We start from the raw sequence: 15,032 nt of genomic DNA, 5'->3' as shown, positions 1-15,032 counted from the left end.
AGGCGAGGGTAATTTGTTTTATTTATCAGACCCAAAAATTTAAGAAAATGACAGTTGAATAAATCATTGGGAGCGTGGAGATATTATATTCTATATGCAACAACTAAAGAATGTATACATTCTTTAGAGACAGAAAAGTAGGCGTCACGGTCAAGGTTACATTCATTTCAAACAAAACGACCTCGAAAGACAAAATTATATACTATACAGTTTGTGTCAAGCGAAAGGGGACCTTCAGAGAAAATTAATGTCCCACGAGACTACAATCTTTCCACGATTAATGTCCCCCCCAAATGTCTTAAAAATATCGTGCGTTTGCTGTTAAATAAGAGCACTTCTTCCACGAAATGAGCATGCGGAAATAAAATCAATAATTGTACAACATGTGCACAGGCTTCGAAGTTACGAGTTTAAAAATTAGTATAACTTGAAACTAACCAAGGGGTCTGTGATTTCGTAAGAAAATCTCCTAAAGAATGTGTAATCGGAGTTCAGTGACAATCGAAGATACAGTTAGGGAAATTGGATTTATTGCAACCCCCCCCCCCCTGAAAATTAATGTTCGGAGTATTCAGACTACGAGTTGAGGACTTCATGGTATCCATGGAATCGAGATTGTCAAGTGTAGCCAACGTTCCCACGTGTTTTGACGTATTGATTGTTAGAGTTTCGGGTTAAACTTGCATTATGTTTTAGGGACATTTGCGCATGTGAGATCATATGCTCGAAAAAAATATGTTTGAAGAAATGCAACAAACCTTGACCTCATAATGATTTCCACACAAATGTCAATTGCAGCTATTTTCATCTGACATATCATGCATCTGTACGAGTTCCTGAAAAGGTATGTGCCGTGATGCGTCTTGCTGGAATTCATAGGAAATTGAATACCTCTGATTTGTAAAGCATCTCTGTAGGGAAAATATACTGAATGTAAATATTGGAACATTATGGTAAAGAAAAGAAAGACTTCAAGGTACATGTATTCAGGAGATTGAACAATTGTGAATGATTTAAATCAAGATAGATGTTAATTGTTGAATAAGGATGAAAGTGAAAAAGATCAAATTCACATGACTGGTAAAGGATTAGAAACCGATCTTTTTACACTTGAAACTTTTTGGAAGTTTAAGAGTTCTACGCCCTTGATAGAATAAGTTAAATCTAATTTTCTAATACTTATCAGCGACAAATGATTAATTCTATTGAATATTGTTATAAAGAGAAAGTTTATGTACCTTTTAACTAATACACTGTAGATTTGTAAGAAAATACAATTTGTTTTAAAAATATTTGAATGAAACACTCTCTTCCTATTGACTGCAGTTTAAGATTCATTGTGAAATAAATCAAGCAGAAATCACAATTTTGTAAATTTCTATAGTGGATTAGTTTTTAGAATTTAAAATGCGCTTTAAAAATGATAAATCATGATTACAAATTTCACACCAACCATTCATTATACATGAAATTTGATCGTTTTACATTGACTGTCTCGATCTTGAGTGCAATGAAATGATGATGTGTTGTTTCCAACTTCTCAGTTACTCAATTGTAAAATGACAACAACAACAACCAAAAAAAAAAAAAAAAAAAAAAAAAAAAAAAAAAAAAAAAATTCTTGGTTTGGTTTGAACATAGTTTATTGCCATATATATAATGCACAATTCGGGACTGGACACTGGTTTTAAAGCATAAATTGCCCTTTCCTTACAAATCCAATACATAGAAACGTTATCTACACACATCACATATAATCAGAAATACAAAAATAAACACATTTTTGTTCAAAATGCAATTGTGGCCTAGTTTTTAGTCGCTGTTCCCTAAACGATTATCAGAATTATATTCTGTACTACAGCTTTTCGAATTTGCAAATCTTTTTAAAATACGATATCAAAAAGTAATGAATTAAATTCCTTTGTGGCGGACGGAACATTGAATTGGTTAGTGAGTCCTGATTCACTGTATTCCTGGCATCAATGTTGGATACAGAGATCATACATTAGGTTTCATATTTCTAAATAGTCAGGAACCATTCAAGTTATGTTTTATGCACAGTGTTTAGACTGATTGCTTTTCTCATGCTGCTTAGAGTTTCCCAAATCTGTTTAGAAATAGAGAACATCTCTTGAGTCCAGTGTTGTCAGGTCTGTTACTTGCAGCACTTAGATGGAGTTGTTGTAACATTTTAATCCAAACCTGTACATATATCCTTACCAGGTACCTAATAGGTATATATAACCGTTGTCTAATACATAGGTACAATATAAAGAGAAAATGGGTTGAAACAAGGCTGAATTTATTTATTTTTTCAGACGCCTTGGGTTTTCTTTTTGTATTCATAATGTTAAGACGCTCGCTTCACAACCTAGAGGTTCAAGTCCCGGCGACTGCACTGAGGCTAAAACGTTTGGAACGGGTAGTGACGGTTCCCTCGCTATGCCACCGGGGTTAGAACTGAGAGTCACGGGTCTTCCGGGTGAGACATCATGCAAACACCGAGATCCCATGTTAATGTAAGGTAACCTTCATAGCTATCAATCTGAGCGTTATGGTATAAATTGTAGCGCTTCACTACAGCTGGTGACATCTCAGTAAGAATAAACATTTACTACAGGAATATTAGAAATAAGAAGGATCAAAGAACAGAACCTTGTGGACTACCAGCATGCAAGGAACAACCATCTTACCAAATCTATACAATAAACGGTGTGTTCTATCATTAAGATGACTTGGTCACAAAATGTCATGCAACATGATTTTACTCTCATCAATATATTTCTATAAATTATCATATTTACCGCTCGCGGCAGCTGATGGTTAGATGATAGTTATCAAAAAGTCTGATTATTACACAATTAGAAAACATGTTTGATAGGCATCGATTTATATACATGTACTTGTATACGAGTTGTTATTTTTAATACACTGAACATTTCAATCATTTCAAGTTTAATCTATGTATGGTTTTGGGACATACGTGTTATAACAATGTATCACACACAGTCCTGTAAATGTTTTGAAAAGATAAAATGAAAACTATACAGAACATTTTCACATTATTTTAAAAACAGATTCCTATACATATATATCCAAGTTTATGAACTTCGAACATTTTTTTTTATATCACACAATTGAATATGATTTTTTATTTATAGATTCCAGTTCCTCAGTTGACCTATATATACCTGGAGCATGTGCTGATCCTGTAGCAATTTCTACATTTGAAGTATAAAAATGATGATCTTCATTTTTCTTCAGCGGAAGTGACGTAACACCCGTATACAATGGCAGGATAAATAATGAGGTTAGCAATGCCAGCAACAACACGGCTTGTTGAAAAAATAAAACAATGATAATGCCACAAATTAAAGCAAAAACAGAATATCCCCAAAGGTGTTTAAAACTTGAGATAAAACAATTGGAAGCCCTAAATTCATCCTCTACAGCTCTTTGAGGAATCCATTTAATCTTGGCGCCTAGATTGGCTTGTATGGCTTTGACAAGCCTTACACAACCCACTACTGCCTCTGGTGTAAATTGTAAAATGGAAGCAATAGTTTCAACGATAACCTGTTTATAGTTCTTCTTGTTGCAAATTGCAAATTTGGGAAACAAAAGAACTAGAAACATTACAATTATGATTGAAGCATATCTGTAGCGAAGGTGAATGCTGACGTGAATAATGATATAAAACAATAAGAAAGGCTTCATCATCATCTGTCTCAGAGCAGCATAAGCAATGAAACTGCTCACAAAATCCAGATACGATTCGGTGCGAAGTCGAGTAGAGTTGAATTTGTCCCCTTTCATCTTCTTTTGAATCCATCTCATTGGTTTTCCTAAAGCATTCTTCCAGAAATACATCGCTAGTAACACTTCTCCTCTATTCCATCGTCTTTCTCGAATGTTCCAGGTGACAAAATTAAATGAAGGTGCTTCTAGCAAATGTACAGATCCTGCGTACAGGGGTTGTAAAAGAGCTGCCTCAAAAGTATCATGACTTAACACGTCGATCGGAACGCGTTCTATTGGATTTTCTCGAGTTCCAATCACTCTCTCAATGTAAATTTTATTTTTTATCATTGCTTTCCCAAAGTATGCCGACTGTCCGAGTAGCTCCATGACTGCATTTGTCATAGGTTCGTAAATAGTCTGTCGCATTTCTTCTATATGCATGAAAATCGTGTCTGTATCATTGCAATACAGTTTGATGGCGGGCTGTATGATTCCTCTCTCGGGATTTGCTGCAGCTATAGATAGTAACTCGTGCACACACCCATCTGGAACACCAGTATCTCCATCTAAAACTAAAGTGTAGTCAAATTTTCTGCCAAATATATTGTTGACATCTTCAGATTCGTGAAATAAAGGCTCAGCATAAGCTCTAGCATCCGTGCCGTAATATGCACCGTCACAGTATGTGAAAGCTACGTCATCTCCCTCTGAAAGAAGCATAAGATCCTGATACTGTCCACACTTGCGTAGCACACGACTGACGCGATGTACCACCATAAACTCACGTGCGAAGCGATCACATATATCATGCAAAAATTCTGTAATAAACACATTTTTATCCACATCCTCATACAATTTCCACAAGTGTTCCATGCGTGCGGAATTGATTGAATCAAAATCTTCCTTAGCAAATGACACGCCCTCTTGAAATAAACAATCATATATTTGAGACCTGTATTTCTGGACTACCTCTATCTCATACTCTTTCAGTTCCTCTGCTCCAGTAGCGCTTACCAACACCGCGGACACATTGGGACTCAGATTACCCATGAATGCCTGGAACATATTATCAAGACAGTCATCTATTTCATCTGTGCTCAAAGCAAGAAGATTGTAGTTTAAAATGATAGTGAATCTGTCACATTTTGCTTTCGAGGGGTGTCGAGTTTGCCCTCCTATCAACAATGTAGCCACTGTTTGCATAGGAAACTCCATGACGCTTCCCTGTAAAACACCGAGGACGACGACGATGATGATAGCGTTGATGTAGCTCGTTTTGCTCCAGTTGATGTTCAACACATTCAAAATGATGGCGATGAAGGACAACAATATCCATATTCCAAAGAACAAAAGTATTCTTTTGCTGTGCCTCATCTTATATCTCTACGTAACTTCCAAAACAACCTAAAAGTTAGTTGATTCATAATTAATTGATTACTCGTATGTTGCCGCTAGCCGCCCGAGAAAACATGTAAATTTAAAACACCGGACAAGGTAAAATTAATTAGTAAACAAACGAGAAGATTAGAATTATGTTCATTATAAAAGTGATCACAAACCTGAATTAAATAAAAGTATTTAACTCACCACGATAGTAATTCCAGTCGTCTACGTTGAAATTTAATGGGGCAGCCACATTCTTTCAGGTATGCTACACAGGAAATAAATTAGTTACGTAGGTAACTAATTAGCACATACAATGTGTAACCTCTACAGACGAATGGTCAAACCTGTCACGGTGTACAAAGACAAGTAGCGAAACACAGAAGGGCGTACATCGGAACGGACGATCCATCACCAGCAGGGAAAAGTCACAACAGGGAGAGATTTTCTCGTGCACGAAATCTAAAAAAAAAAAAGAAACAATGAAACTTGTTTAATTAATAAACCGTCCCCACCTTGCAAAACACACAGGAGACGAATGACGTGTGTTTGCCTGTTTTACATACTAGCGGAATCAACTGTGTGGATAACTCGTGTTGTATTAAATTAATTTTTCATCGGAAATTGTTACTCATTACCTCAATTCATCGTGTAGGCGAGACTAAGGATAACCCCCCTCTACCCATGATCGATGATTTTATTTTGTGTTCACAACAGTTCTACATATGCACTACAGTACACATAACTTAGTAGATCAAAAAATGGTAAGTAAACAGTATGCGCATTGTGACACACTTGCATTTCTAATCACAGCTGCACAATCTTAATTACATTAAAAATTCATAGTAAGAATTTTTTAAATTTCACTTTCTAACCTTGGAAGAATAATCTGAATTCTTAATGATCCTCTTATATAATCTATATGAGAAAACGTGAACTTTATATAATGTCGCGGTCATCTATTTGTATGCAAAATTCAATAAAAAGGACAAAAATGTAGATTTTCATCTTAATCATTGGATTTGAGCGTGGCTGGAGGGAAATATACTATACAGATAGTAGTAAGAAATTCGTTCCAGGGAGTTGGGAGTTGGGTTTACGAGTAATTCTATCATAAACAATAAATAAGAATTGTAAGTGGCTATATGTTTACTTTTTGTCATTTCTCGCTTAATTGATAATTATGTGTGGAGATCTAGAGTTTAAAAACCTGGTCAGATGTTTTACGTCAAAGCGGGACACCGCTAGAATTAAAAACAAATATTATCTACTACCAACATATACTTCTATTTATACGTTTCCAGTAAGCATAAAAACGAAGGAACACCTGTATTTCCAGTTTACAAATGTCCCTGCTATTGAATTGAAAACCAGTTATACTTTATAGCTATTCTATTCATATCTAAAGTATTCATACCAAGAAGAGGTACAGAAATGTTAATGAAGTTGAACTTAACATATATTTCATATTTAAGCCATCCATTGAGAGATTTATTGGTTATGTAATAGTTCACATGATATACACCTTCACCTTTCATACAGGAAGATTTAATGTTAGAGGGTAGACATATGAATAAAAAAGCTATAGAATATAACTGGTTTTCAATTCAATAGCAGAGATATTCACGGCTTTCATTAGTGTGGTCCCTATCCTGCCATTCTGTTTTTACATTTCGCTATTTTTGATCTAGACAAATTATAAGCAAGATTTGCAGATCAACGTGTAAAATGTACAGTTTTAAAGCGTATAATTTACAGATTAATGTGTAAAGTTTACTGCTTAAGTTATAGATTTGACAGATTAAAATATATATTTTACATAAATAAAAAATTAAGTGGTTTTTGGCACTTATACGTTTCCGTACTTCATAGATTATGACGTATGTCAGAGAGAGAGAGAGAGAGAGAGAGAGAGAGAGAGAGAGAAACTCGAAATTTTGTTATCATGAGAAAAAACATCTCGGAATACGGAACATCGGTATTATTATTTCGTCTCTGATTCCGCTTGGTGGTGGTGGGGGTGGGGGTGTATCTAATATGTCCAATTGTTTCAGTAAGCAAGTGAAGCAAAATTTTCGTGACTTCTTTTTCTGAAGAGTTTCACATCTTTTAAAGATCAGGTATTATATCAAAAGATTATTCTTTATTATATTTGACTATTACAGGTTGGGAACAATTTCCCTATATTGATATGGTCCCACTAAAGCATATTTTTAGGTTCTATATAATGATGATGTTTATTCCTCTGTAAGCATTGAAACAAAATGATCACTCCCAGGAAAAGAAATACTGAATGTTAATAATGATAGTAATAAGTATAAGAAAAACACAGAAAAATAGAAAGACCCAATAAAAGGATTCATAACAGAATGTAAATTGGAGCATGTCTACCTGTTGAAATATTTGTGCTTCGACAATGACAAAGTCATGCAGGAAGTAAGCATGTTCACCCTTTTCTAACAGATAAGAGTTCCACTTGTATTTAATATTACGCGCATTTATTACGAGATTTAAGAACTACTTTCGGGTGACCCCAGGTCCTACTTGAGGGTACGAACTATCCTGATCACCTTTCCTATCAGGTCCATATAATTTTCAGCCCCGGTTACATTTAACCTTTTTTATCAATTACATTTAAAACGTACAAAAGCCGATTAATAACAAGGAAAAATAAACTTTGTCTGTTACTATATGGGAAACTATCTCGAAATTGCGAGAAAAATATAAATTTCAATTTAATTTTATGTAAAATAATTTTCTCGTAATTTCGAGATCTTTTCTCGTAATTTCAAGATCCTTATTTGAAATAAAGAGATAATTACAAGCACTTTTTAACCTTGATTTTCACTGAATCACAGGAAAAGAAACAAGTAATTAGGACGCAACAACCCTGACCTTGGAAAATCTGATAAAGTTTAGATATAAAGCTGGTGTCCATTAAAGACAATTATTTCTAAAATCCTAAAAAGCATTCTTATTTTAATATGTATACACATATATGATAAAACACTGTAATTCCACACCCTTAAATATTGAAATCGCCTGACCAAGAACAATGATTATTGGCATACATTTTAAAGGGGACTTGCCATGGAAAATATCGAATTCGACTGCTGACGTAGAGTACACTTAAAGTTTTTGTTCAAAATCATAAACAGGTTAAAACTGCCTTACATGTACATGTATATTATATATATATTTCGAACAATTTGTAACTTATTCGTTCTTTCTTTTTTTAACAAGAGCGAGATTTATTTGTTTGTTGCAAGTGACATATTTGACTTATGACGATCTCTGTAATAAACAATGATAAATATGTCACATTAAAATGTTAAAACACAAGAAACAGGACACGCTCCGATGGGTTCTAAATTTTGAAGAGGACTTAAATACTCTATATATGCATGAATTCAAGAAAAATGATCTTACAGACCTCACTTGGAATTTTTGCAGGTTTGTTTACTTCATCCATGACTCTATTCCTAAGAAATCTAATGATTAAAACATTTGAAAAACATGTTCTGTCGCTGTTTTCGGAGACAAGTGGTCATAAATACATTCAAGCCGGGCACGGTTTTATACATGTAGAAACTTCGAGATTTTTTTCTTCATATAGTAACAGACTGACATATTTTATTAGCCGAGTTGCAACGAAGTTGAACTCGGCTATTGGTTTGGTGATGCGGGCGGGGGGTGGGCGGGCGGTTGGGCGTCAACAATTGGTTTTCGGATGATAACTTGAAAAGTTTACAATCTAATCAAATGAAACTTTGATATATTGTTGGGTACAAGGTAAGGAAGACCCCTATTGATTTTGGAGAAAAATGGTCCAAGGTCAAGGTCACAGTGACCGAAAATAGAATGAAAATTTCAGAAACATTTGGTTTCCGGATGATAGCTCAAAAAGGTTAAATCCGAATCAACTGAAACTTTGATATATTGTTATGTACCAGATAAGGAAGACCCCTATTGATTTTGGAGAAAATATGTCAAAGGTCAAGGTCACAGTGACCGAATATAGATTTAAAATTCCCCCAAAATTTGGTTTCCGGAGGATAACTCGAATTTTTTTATAATTTGAATCAAATGAAACTTGGATATATTGTTGGATATCAGCAAAGCAAGGCCCCTATTGATTTTGGAGAAACAAAGGTCAAGGTCACAGTGACCGAAAATAGATTGAAAACCTCAGACAAATATGGTTTCTGGACAGTAACTCGAAAAGTGTAAAACTGAAATTAGTTCTTCACAATTATAAATATGCCACATTATTCCTGACTTTACAATGTATCCCATGCAACTCGGCTTATGCACCCCTGGGTGCATATATTGCTTTTTTTCCCTTCCTACTAATTGGCTTTTGTACATTTTTCGTTACTTAGATTTATTTCTCTTTCTAAACTTATATATCTGATAATATGTATTTACATATTGTAATAAATCTGGATCCTTTGTCATTTGCCTGTACTGTACACAGTGTATACCTATGAGCCACGTGACTCCTTTGATCAACAAACCAGGGGCGGATCCAGATATTGCGGTTACAGGGGGGGGGGGGGGGAAGACTTTATGAGACGGGGAGTCTGAGGGCCGCCTTGAGGCCCCCATTGGGTCTAGGGCGAAGCTCCTGGATTTTACAGATTTTATAGGGCTTCAAATATGTCTCCTATTTAGTCATTTGTACTATTTTCTATCATTTTTCATAAGGTGAAATTAATAAAATAACGCAAATTTTAAGGTTTTTTCGAAAAAATTAAGTTCTTCCAATAAAGTAATTTTAGAAATCAAAAGATTTTGTCATTTATTTCTCCGGGAGTGGAAGAAATCATTGCTTCTTTTATCGTTTAGTACATTCTTCTAAACAAGATACCATGATTTACTTTCAATTTGAAAATTTAGGGGGGGGGGGCGGGGCGCCGGCTGCACCCCCCTTAACCGCCACTGCAAACGGTTACTGAAATAAACCAGATAAAGATTCCATTCAGGGTAGCGAAAGTAACTCACCTATGACCGTTCTAGATCGTCACCTAAGGCTGAGTAAATGTAATTGATTTATCTAACATGCGTTTAGTATGTGGATATAGACGTAAACTTTCTAAATAGAACTCTTACAAAATGGATGTGTAAATATGTACTACCATGACGCATGTATTGTTTCCCCATTTTAAGCTTTATGTGGTATTTCATAATTTTGTAATGGTATACATGTATTTCCGGTCTTAATTACTTTCGTGCTAACTGCCTACTTGATAAAAGGTGAAGATAACGAACAGTGATCAATCTCATAACTCCTATCAGCAATACAAAATAGATAGTTGGGCTATCACGGACCCCTGGATATACCAGAGGTAGGATCAGGTGCGTAGGAGGAGTAGACATTCCCTGTCGACCGGTCACACCCGCCGTGAGCTGTATATCTTGATCAGGTAAACGGAGTTATCCGTAGTCAAAATTAGTGTGTAAAGAATGATCTAACTATAGGAGCTCTTCAATGAAAGGTGAAGATAACGAACAGTGATCAATCTCATAGCTCCTATAAGCGATACAAAATAGAGAGTTGGGCAAATACGGACCCCTGAACACACCAGAGGTGGGATCAGCAGGCATGCTATCGAAGCCATCTTAGTCCTAAGTGACGCCATCGAATCTGTCCTAACTTAAGATATATCCTAAGAATTCTCCTAAAGTTAAGACATCACTAGACACGTCCTAAGATATGTCTTAACTTTGTTAATACTTAAATGTGACTGCCTCCTATCTGTATGCAAGGGAAAAGAAGGAAAATCCAGAGAGATCGTTTCTTACGAGATTACGACAATCACTTAGATTACGTGTACTTAGATGTCCAGAGCATCGTGATTAAATAATACCAACTCACGCGGCAAATGATGCATGATACACGTGCTTTGTTTAAAAACAACCTTCACCGGCCAACAATGAGGTCACGTTCACTTCCATTGTCTCGCCAAATAATGACAGCTCGACTCTTTTGTCATTCTCTGAATGCCCTTTTGTTTTCCAGAGATCGTCGCAGACATCCACAATATTTCAAAACAAAGCACAAAAAATGCAATTAATGCTGTAAAAATTTTTTTAGTCTTATTTAAGAAGTTGAATTTAAATAAATTTTTATAATATTAGCTCGTACATCTCCATACAATTTTACACGTTAGGATAGTCCTAAGAGAGCTTCTATGTCCATCCTAAGATGTGTCTTAGGATCATCCTAAGAATTGTCTTAAACATATCTTAATTAAGTCTTGTCTTAGGACTGTTCTTAGGAAACCTTCGATGGCATGCCTGCTGGTGCCTAGGAGGAGTAAGCATCCCCTGTTGACTGGTCATACCCGCCGTGAACCTTATATCCTGATCAGGTAAACGGAGTTATCCGTAGTAAAATTCAGTGTGCCAAGAACGGCCTAACAATCGGTATGAAACATGTCAGACAGCATTTGACCCAATGATAGGTTGTATTGACGAACTAGATCGTTATAACGATCATAGAATTTGCAAAATGCTGACTTCAATCGAGACTGTTGAAACCCCTGTACCATCAACTTGTTTGTCAGTAGCTTGCCTCGATTTAAAAACTGCCCATACGTAGAACAAGCTCGCGTATCGAATCAGTTGAGGGATTTAAAAACCATGTATACATTCATTTTAGAAGGCATTTTTTTCTGATCACCTAAATGTACATCTTTCCCCAGTAAGGAAATATACACTGATTCTTCAGTACTTCACCACCAACAAAACTCTTTCTTAAACACAATAATTCTTGTATGGCATGCTGCTTGTATGTGCTTCTGTCAAGTAACGCAGAGTAAATAATTCCGGTACTTGGAATAAAGTCAACCACGGGGAGGATAATTCCACTTGAGTGAGTTTATATACAGAGAATTTGCGTTCTCTTTAATTGCCGTTTATACAAAGAATTATTGAAGGAAAATGTATACAAGTATGCAAGTTATGAAAAGAAATTTGAAAGAACGAAAAGAATAAAAAATAAAAGTGTGGCGTGAGGTGGATTCGAACCAAGACGAAAATGATTACAGCATACACTACCAGCGGTAGTATTCTAAGAACAAGTAAAAATCATGAGAATATGAACCATCTTTTAAAAAAATCCTCTAATTTCTGTTGGGTTTTCATGAATTTCGATCCCAAGGCAGGGATGCCCTTGAAATATTTTAATATGTAACCTATCAACATAATAGGCCTATGGACCATATCACTCGCCTGAATCACCTTGGTTCTGTTGTTGTTCCGCTATTGCGATTTTTAAAAGATATTTTGCAAATTATACTCCTATGAAATTTTTGACCTCATATTGTAGCTCTAACCTAGACTCATAGGGTCACAACATACAGATCACAAGGTGAAACATAGTTCCAGGTATATTAAAAGGGTGTGCTTTCTTAAAAGTGGGTCAAACATCGAGTTCAAAGGTCATGACATGAAATGAAAGGCCTTGCTATAAGGGATATATACACAAAATATGAAAGATCTACCGTAAATAGTTCAGGACATATTGAATAGGTCAGATTTGTATTAAGATTAGGTCACACTTCCTGGTCAAGGTCACATGCCATTGCAATAGGGGATCAAAATTAATAGCTGATCAATACTGTATATAGGAAAAATCTTTACAAAATATCTCTTGAAATATCTAAGCTAGGATTTTCATATTTTGTATATAATTTTTTACGACAATACCGTTCATGTGATGCAATATTATATATTCCTTATAGCAAGACCCATGAACACACATGTTAATGACTATGGGATCTTCTGATACTTCTAAATAAGTAAGATAAAATTACCCGTACATACTAGTATTACATACAGCTACTTTATTTAAACTCTTCGATGTCAGCATCAATGCCTGACCACCAGACATGTCTTCCAGCAGTTACTTTCATTTTCACTACACCCAAGCGTCTTCAATGGATCATAGTAAGATTTCCTTATGAAGTAGTTCAGGAATTATGACTCGAATTCTCCAAAGTAACAAACCCTAATGCACAGCAATCTCTTGTCTCCGTGAGAGATAAGGATGCAAGTCTTTATCCGTGATATCATTCTAGACACGCATGATTGCTTCCAACACACCAGAAGGTACTGGGGCTCGTGCAGTTCTGTGCTTCACTTCCTTAGCTGATACAGGTAAGGCCTTCAATTGTGTCAAGAAAAATATGTGCGGAGAATCAAACATTTCTGACCCCGATTCTGTTTCTCTAACATCTGTAGCTAACGGTAACCGAGACCGTCTACGTATCAGCATTCCCATGTTGTTTAGTTTCCGTACTCGATAGAGTAATCCTGTCCTGAAAAGAACAATGCATACCGTTACAGTCTTTTGGCAGTGGCAAGTAGTATAGCACCCTTCTGTGGATGAAACATGTGTATGGACACCAAAGGCTTGTGATCTGTAACGAGTGAGAAGTGGAAACCTTCAATTTGAAGGCAAACATAAAGAAATGTTACATTTTCAGTGTTGAAATGTGTTGACACAAGATAGACAGACATGGTCTTCACAAAGCAGACAGAAAGCGAAGGCAGTAGTGGAAGCTAAGAGGCTAGAGAGAACATATTCAAGTTTGTTAAAATCATGGTAGAGTGGGGCCACAATAGGGAATCAAAGTTTTACATGCGAATATATAAGGAAAATCTTTAAAAGTCTTCTCAAGAACCACTGGACGAGTAAAGTTGAAATTTACACATTAGCTACCTTACATAGTGCATATTTGAGTTTGTTAAAGCCATGGCACACAGGGGTAGGATAGGACCACAATGTCAATTAGTATGGGCAGTGGCCCTCTGCCACATAGCTGGATGATTATTAGTGTATTGAACCGGAATAATGCGTATTGATGGTAAATAATTCCTGATGACCCTATTTCTATTTGGAAGTACGCATTTCTGAGTTCAAGTATTGTGAAATGTTTTCATTCCAAAAGCTTAGAAAATATTTCATCCACCCGAGGTAGCGGGTACTAGTCTACATTGATACACTGATTCAATGTCATCTTGAAGTCACCACATATTCGAACAGATTTGTACTTTTGGGTACTACAACAATCGTAGTTTCCTCACTCACTGTGACCAACAGGTTTAAGGATTCCTAAGTTCTGGAGACAGTTGGTTTGAGCTCGTCCAAGTAATGGACCGCCTTCATGGAGTACATAATATAAAGGTAACACTTCTTCTGTCCCCTTCAACATAACAAGTACTTAGACAACACCTAGCGGGTTTATGGTTTCTCTGGAATAAGTGCGGACCTTCTGTACAACTCCATCTTTATGGTTTCCTTTCACTTTTGACTTTTTCCGAATAATTTCTTTGGTGTTTTCACTCAGTTTGTAAATGTCCATACTGATACTCATTAAATTACCGTCATCTTCTGCAAGGAACTATGCTCTCTTTTGGTCTTTGTCTAGAATTGCTAACCGTCTTGTCATGACATACACGTTAGATGTGGCCCTTTCCCCACATTTTCTGCAGTAATGTTTGAAATGGCAATCCTGCTGAGGATGACCCTCCTTTCTACAAGGATAATACTACGTCTCTGGTTTTTTTGGGTTGTTTAGTTGACCTTTCTGATTTACAGATTTAGCTTGGGTTTTGTTTACATATGAAAATCTTGCACCTTTTTGGAAACTGTTTATCCATATTAACATATAATTCTAGTACTTTGTTAATTATCAATTGGGTGACAGTGAGTAACTTTTTTTGAATGTGGTGACAATGCAGTCCACAAACCAAACGATGTCTCATTATATTATCTAGAGCTGTTCCAAACGATGTCTCATTATATTATCTAGAGCTGTTCCAAACGATGTCTCATTATATTATCTAGAGCTGTTCCAAACGATGTCTCATTATATTATCTAGAGCTGTTCCAAACGAGG

The 15,032-nt window shown here is 35.8% G+C and overlaps 1 protein-coding gene across 1 annotated transcript; it reads right to left on the bottom strand.

The window, feature by feature from the left end:
• Positions 1-863: 863 nt before the first annotated feature.
• LOC125660017 (glucans biosynthesis glucosyltransferase H-like) lies at positions 864-5,922 on the bottom strand. Its single transcript, XM_048891862.2, has 2 exons — positions 5,329-5,922; positions 864-5,145 (listed from the first exon to the last, which is right to left on the bottom strand). Exon 2 carries the CDS (start codon positions 5,113-5,115, stop codon positions 3,130-3,132), a length of 1,986 nt encoding a protein of 661 aa, XP_048747819.2. The 5' UTR covers positions 5,116-5,145; positions 5,329-5,922; the 3' UTR covers positions 864-3,129.
• Between the last annotated feature and the right edge of the window lie 9,110 nt (positions 5,923-15,032).

This window comes from Ostrea edulis, chromosome 9 (assembly GCF_947568905.1).
Source record: "Ostrea edulis chromosome 9, xbOstEdul1.1, whole genome shotgun sequence".
Lineage (NCBI taxonomy): Eukaryota > Metazoa > Mollusca > Bivalvia > Ostreida > Ostreidae > Ostrea > Ostrea edulis.
The sequence above is the reverse complement of the archived record's forward strand: the minus strand, read 5'-3'. Positions and strand labels throughout refer to the sequence as shown.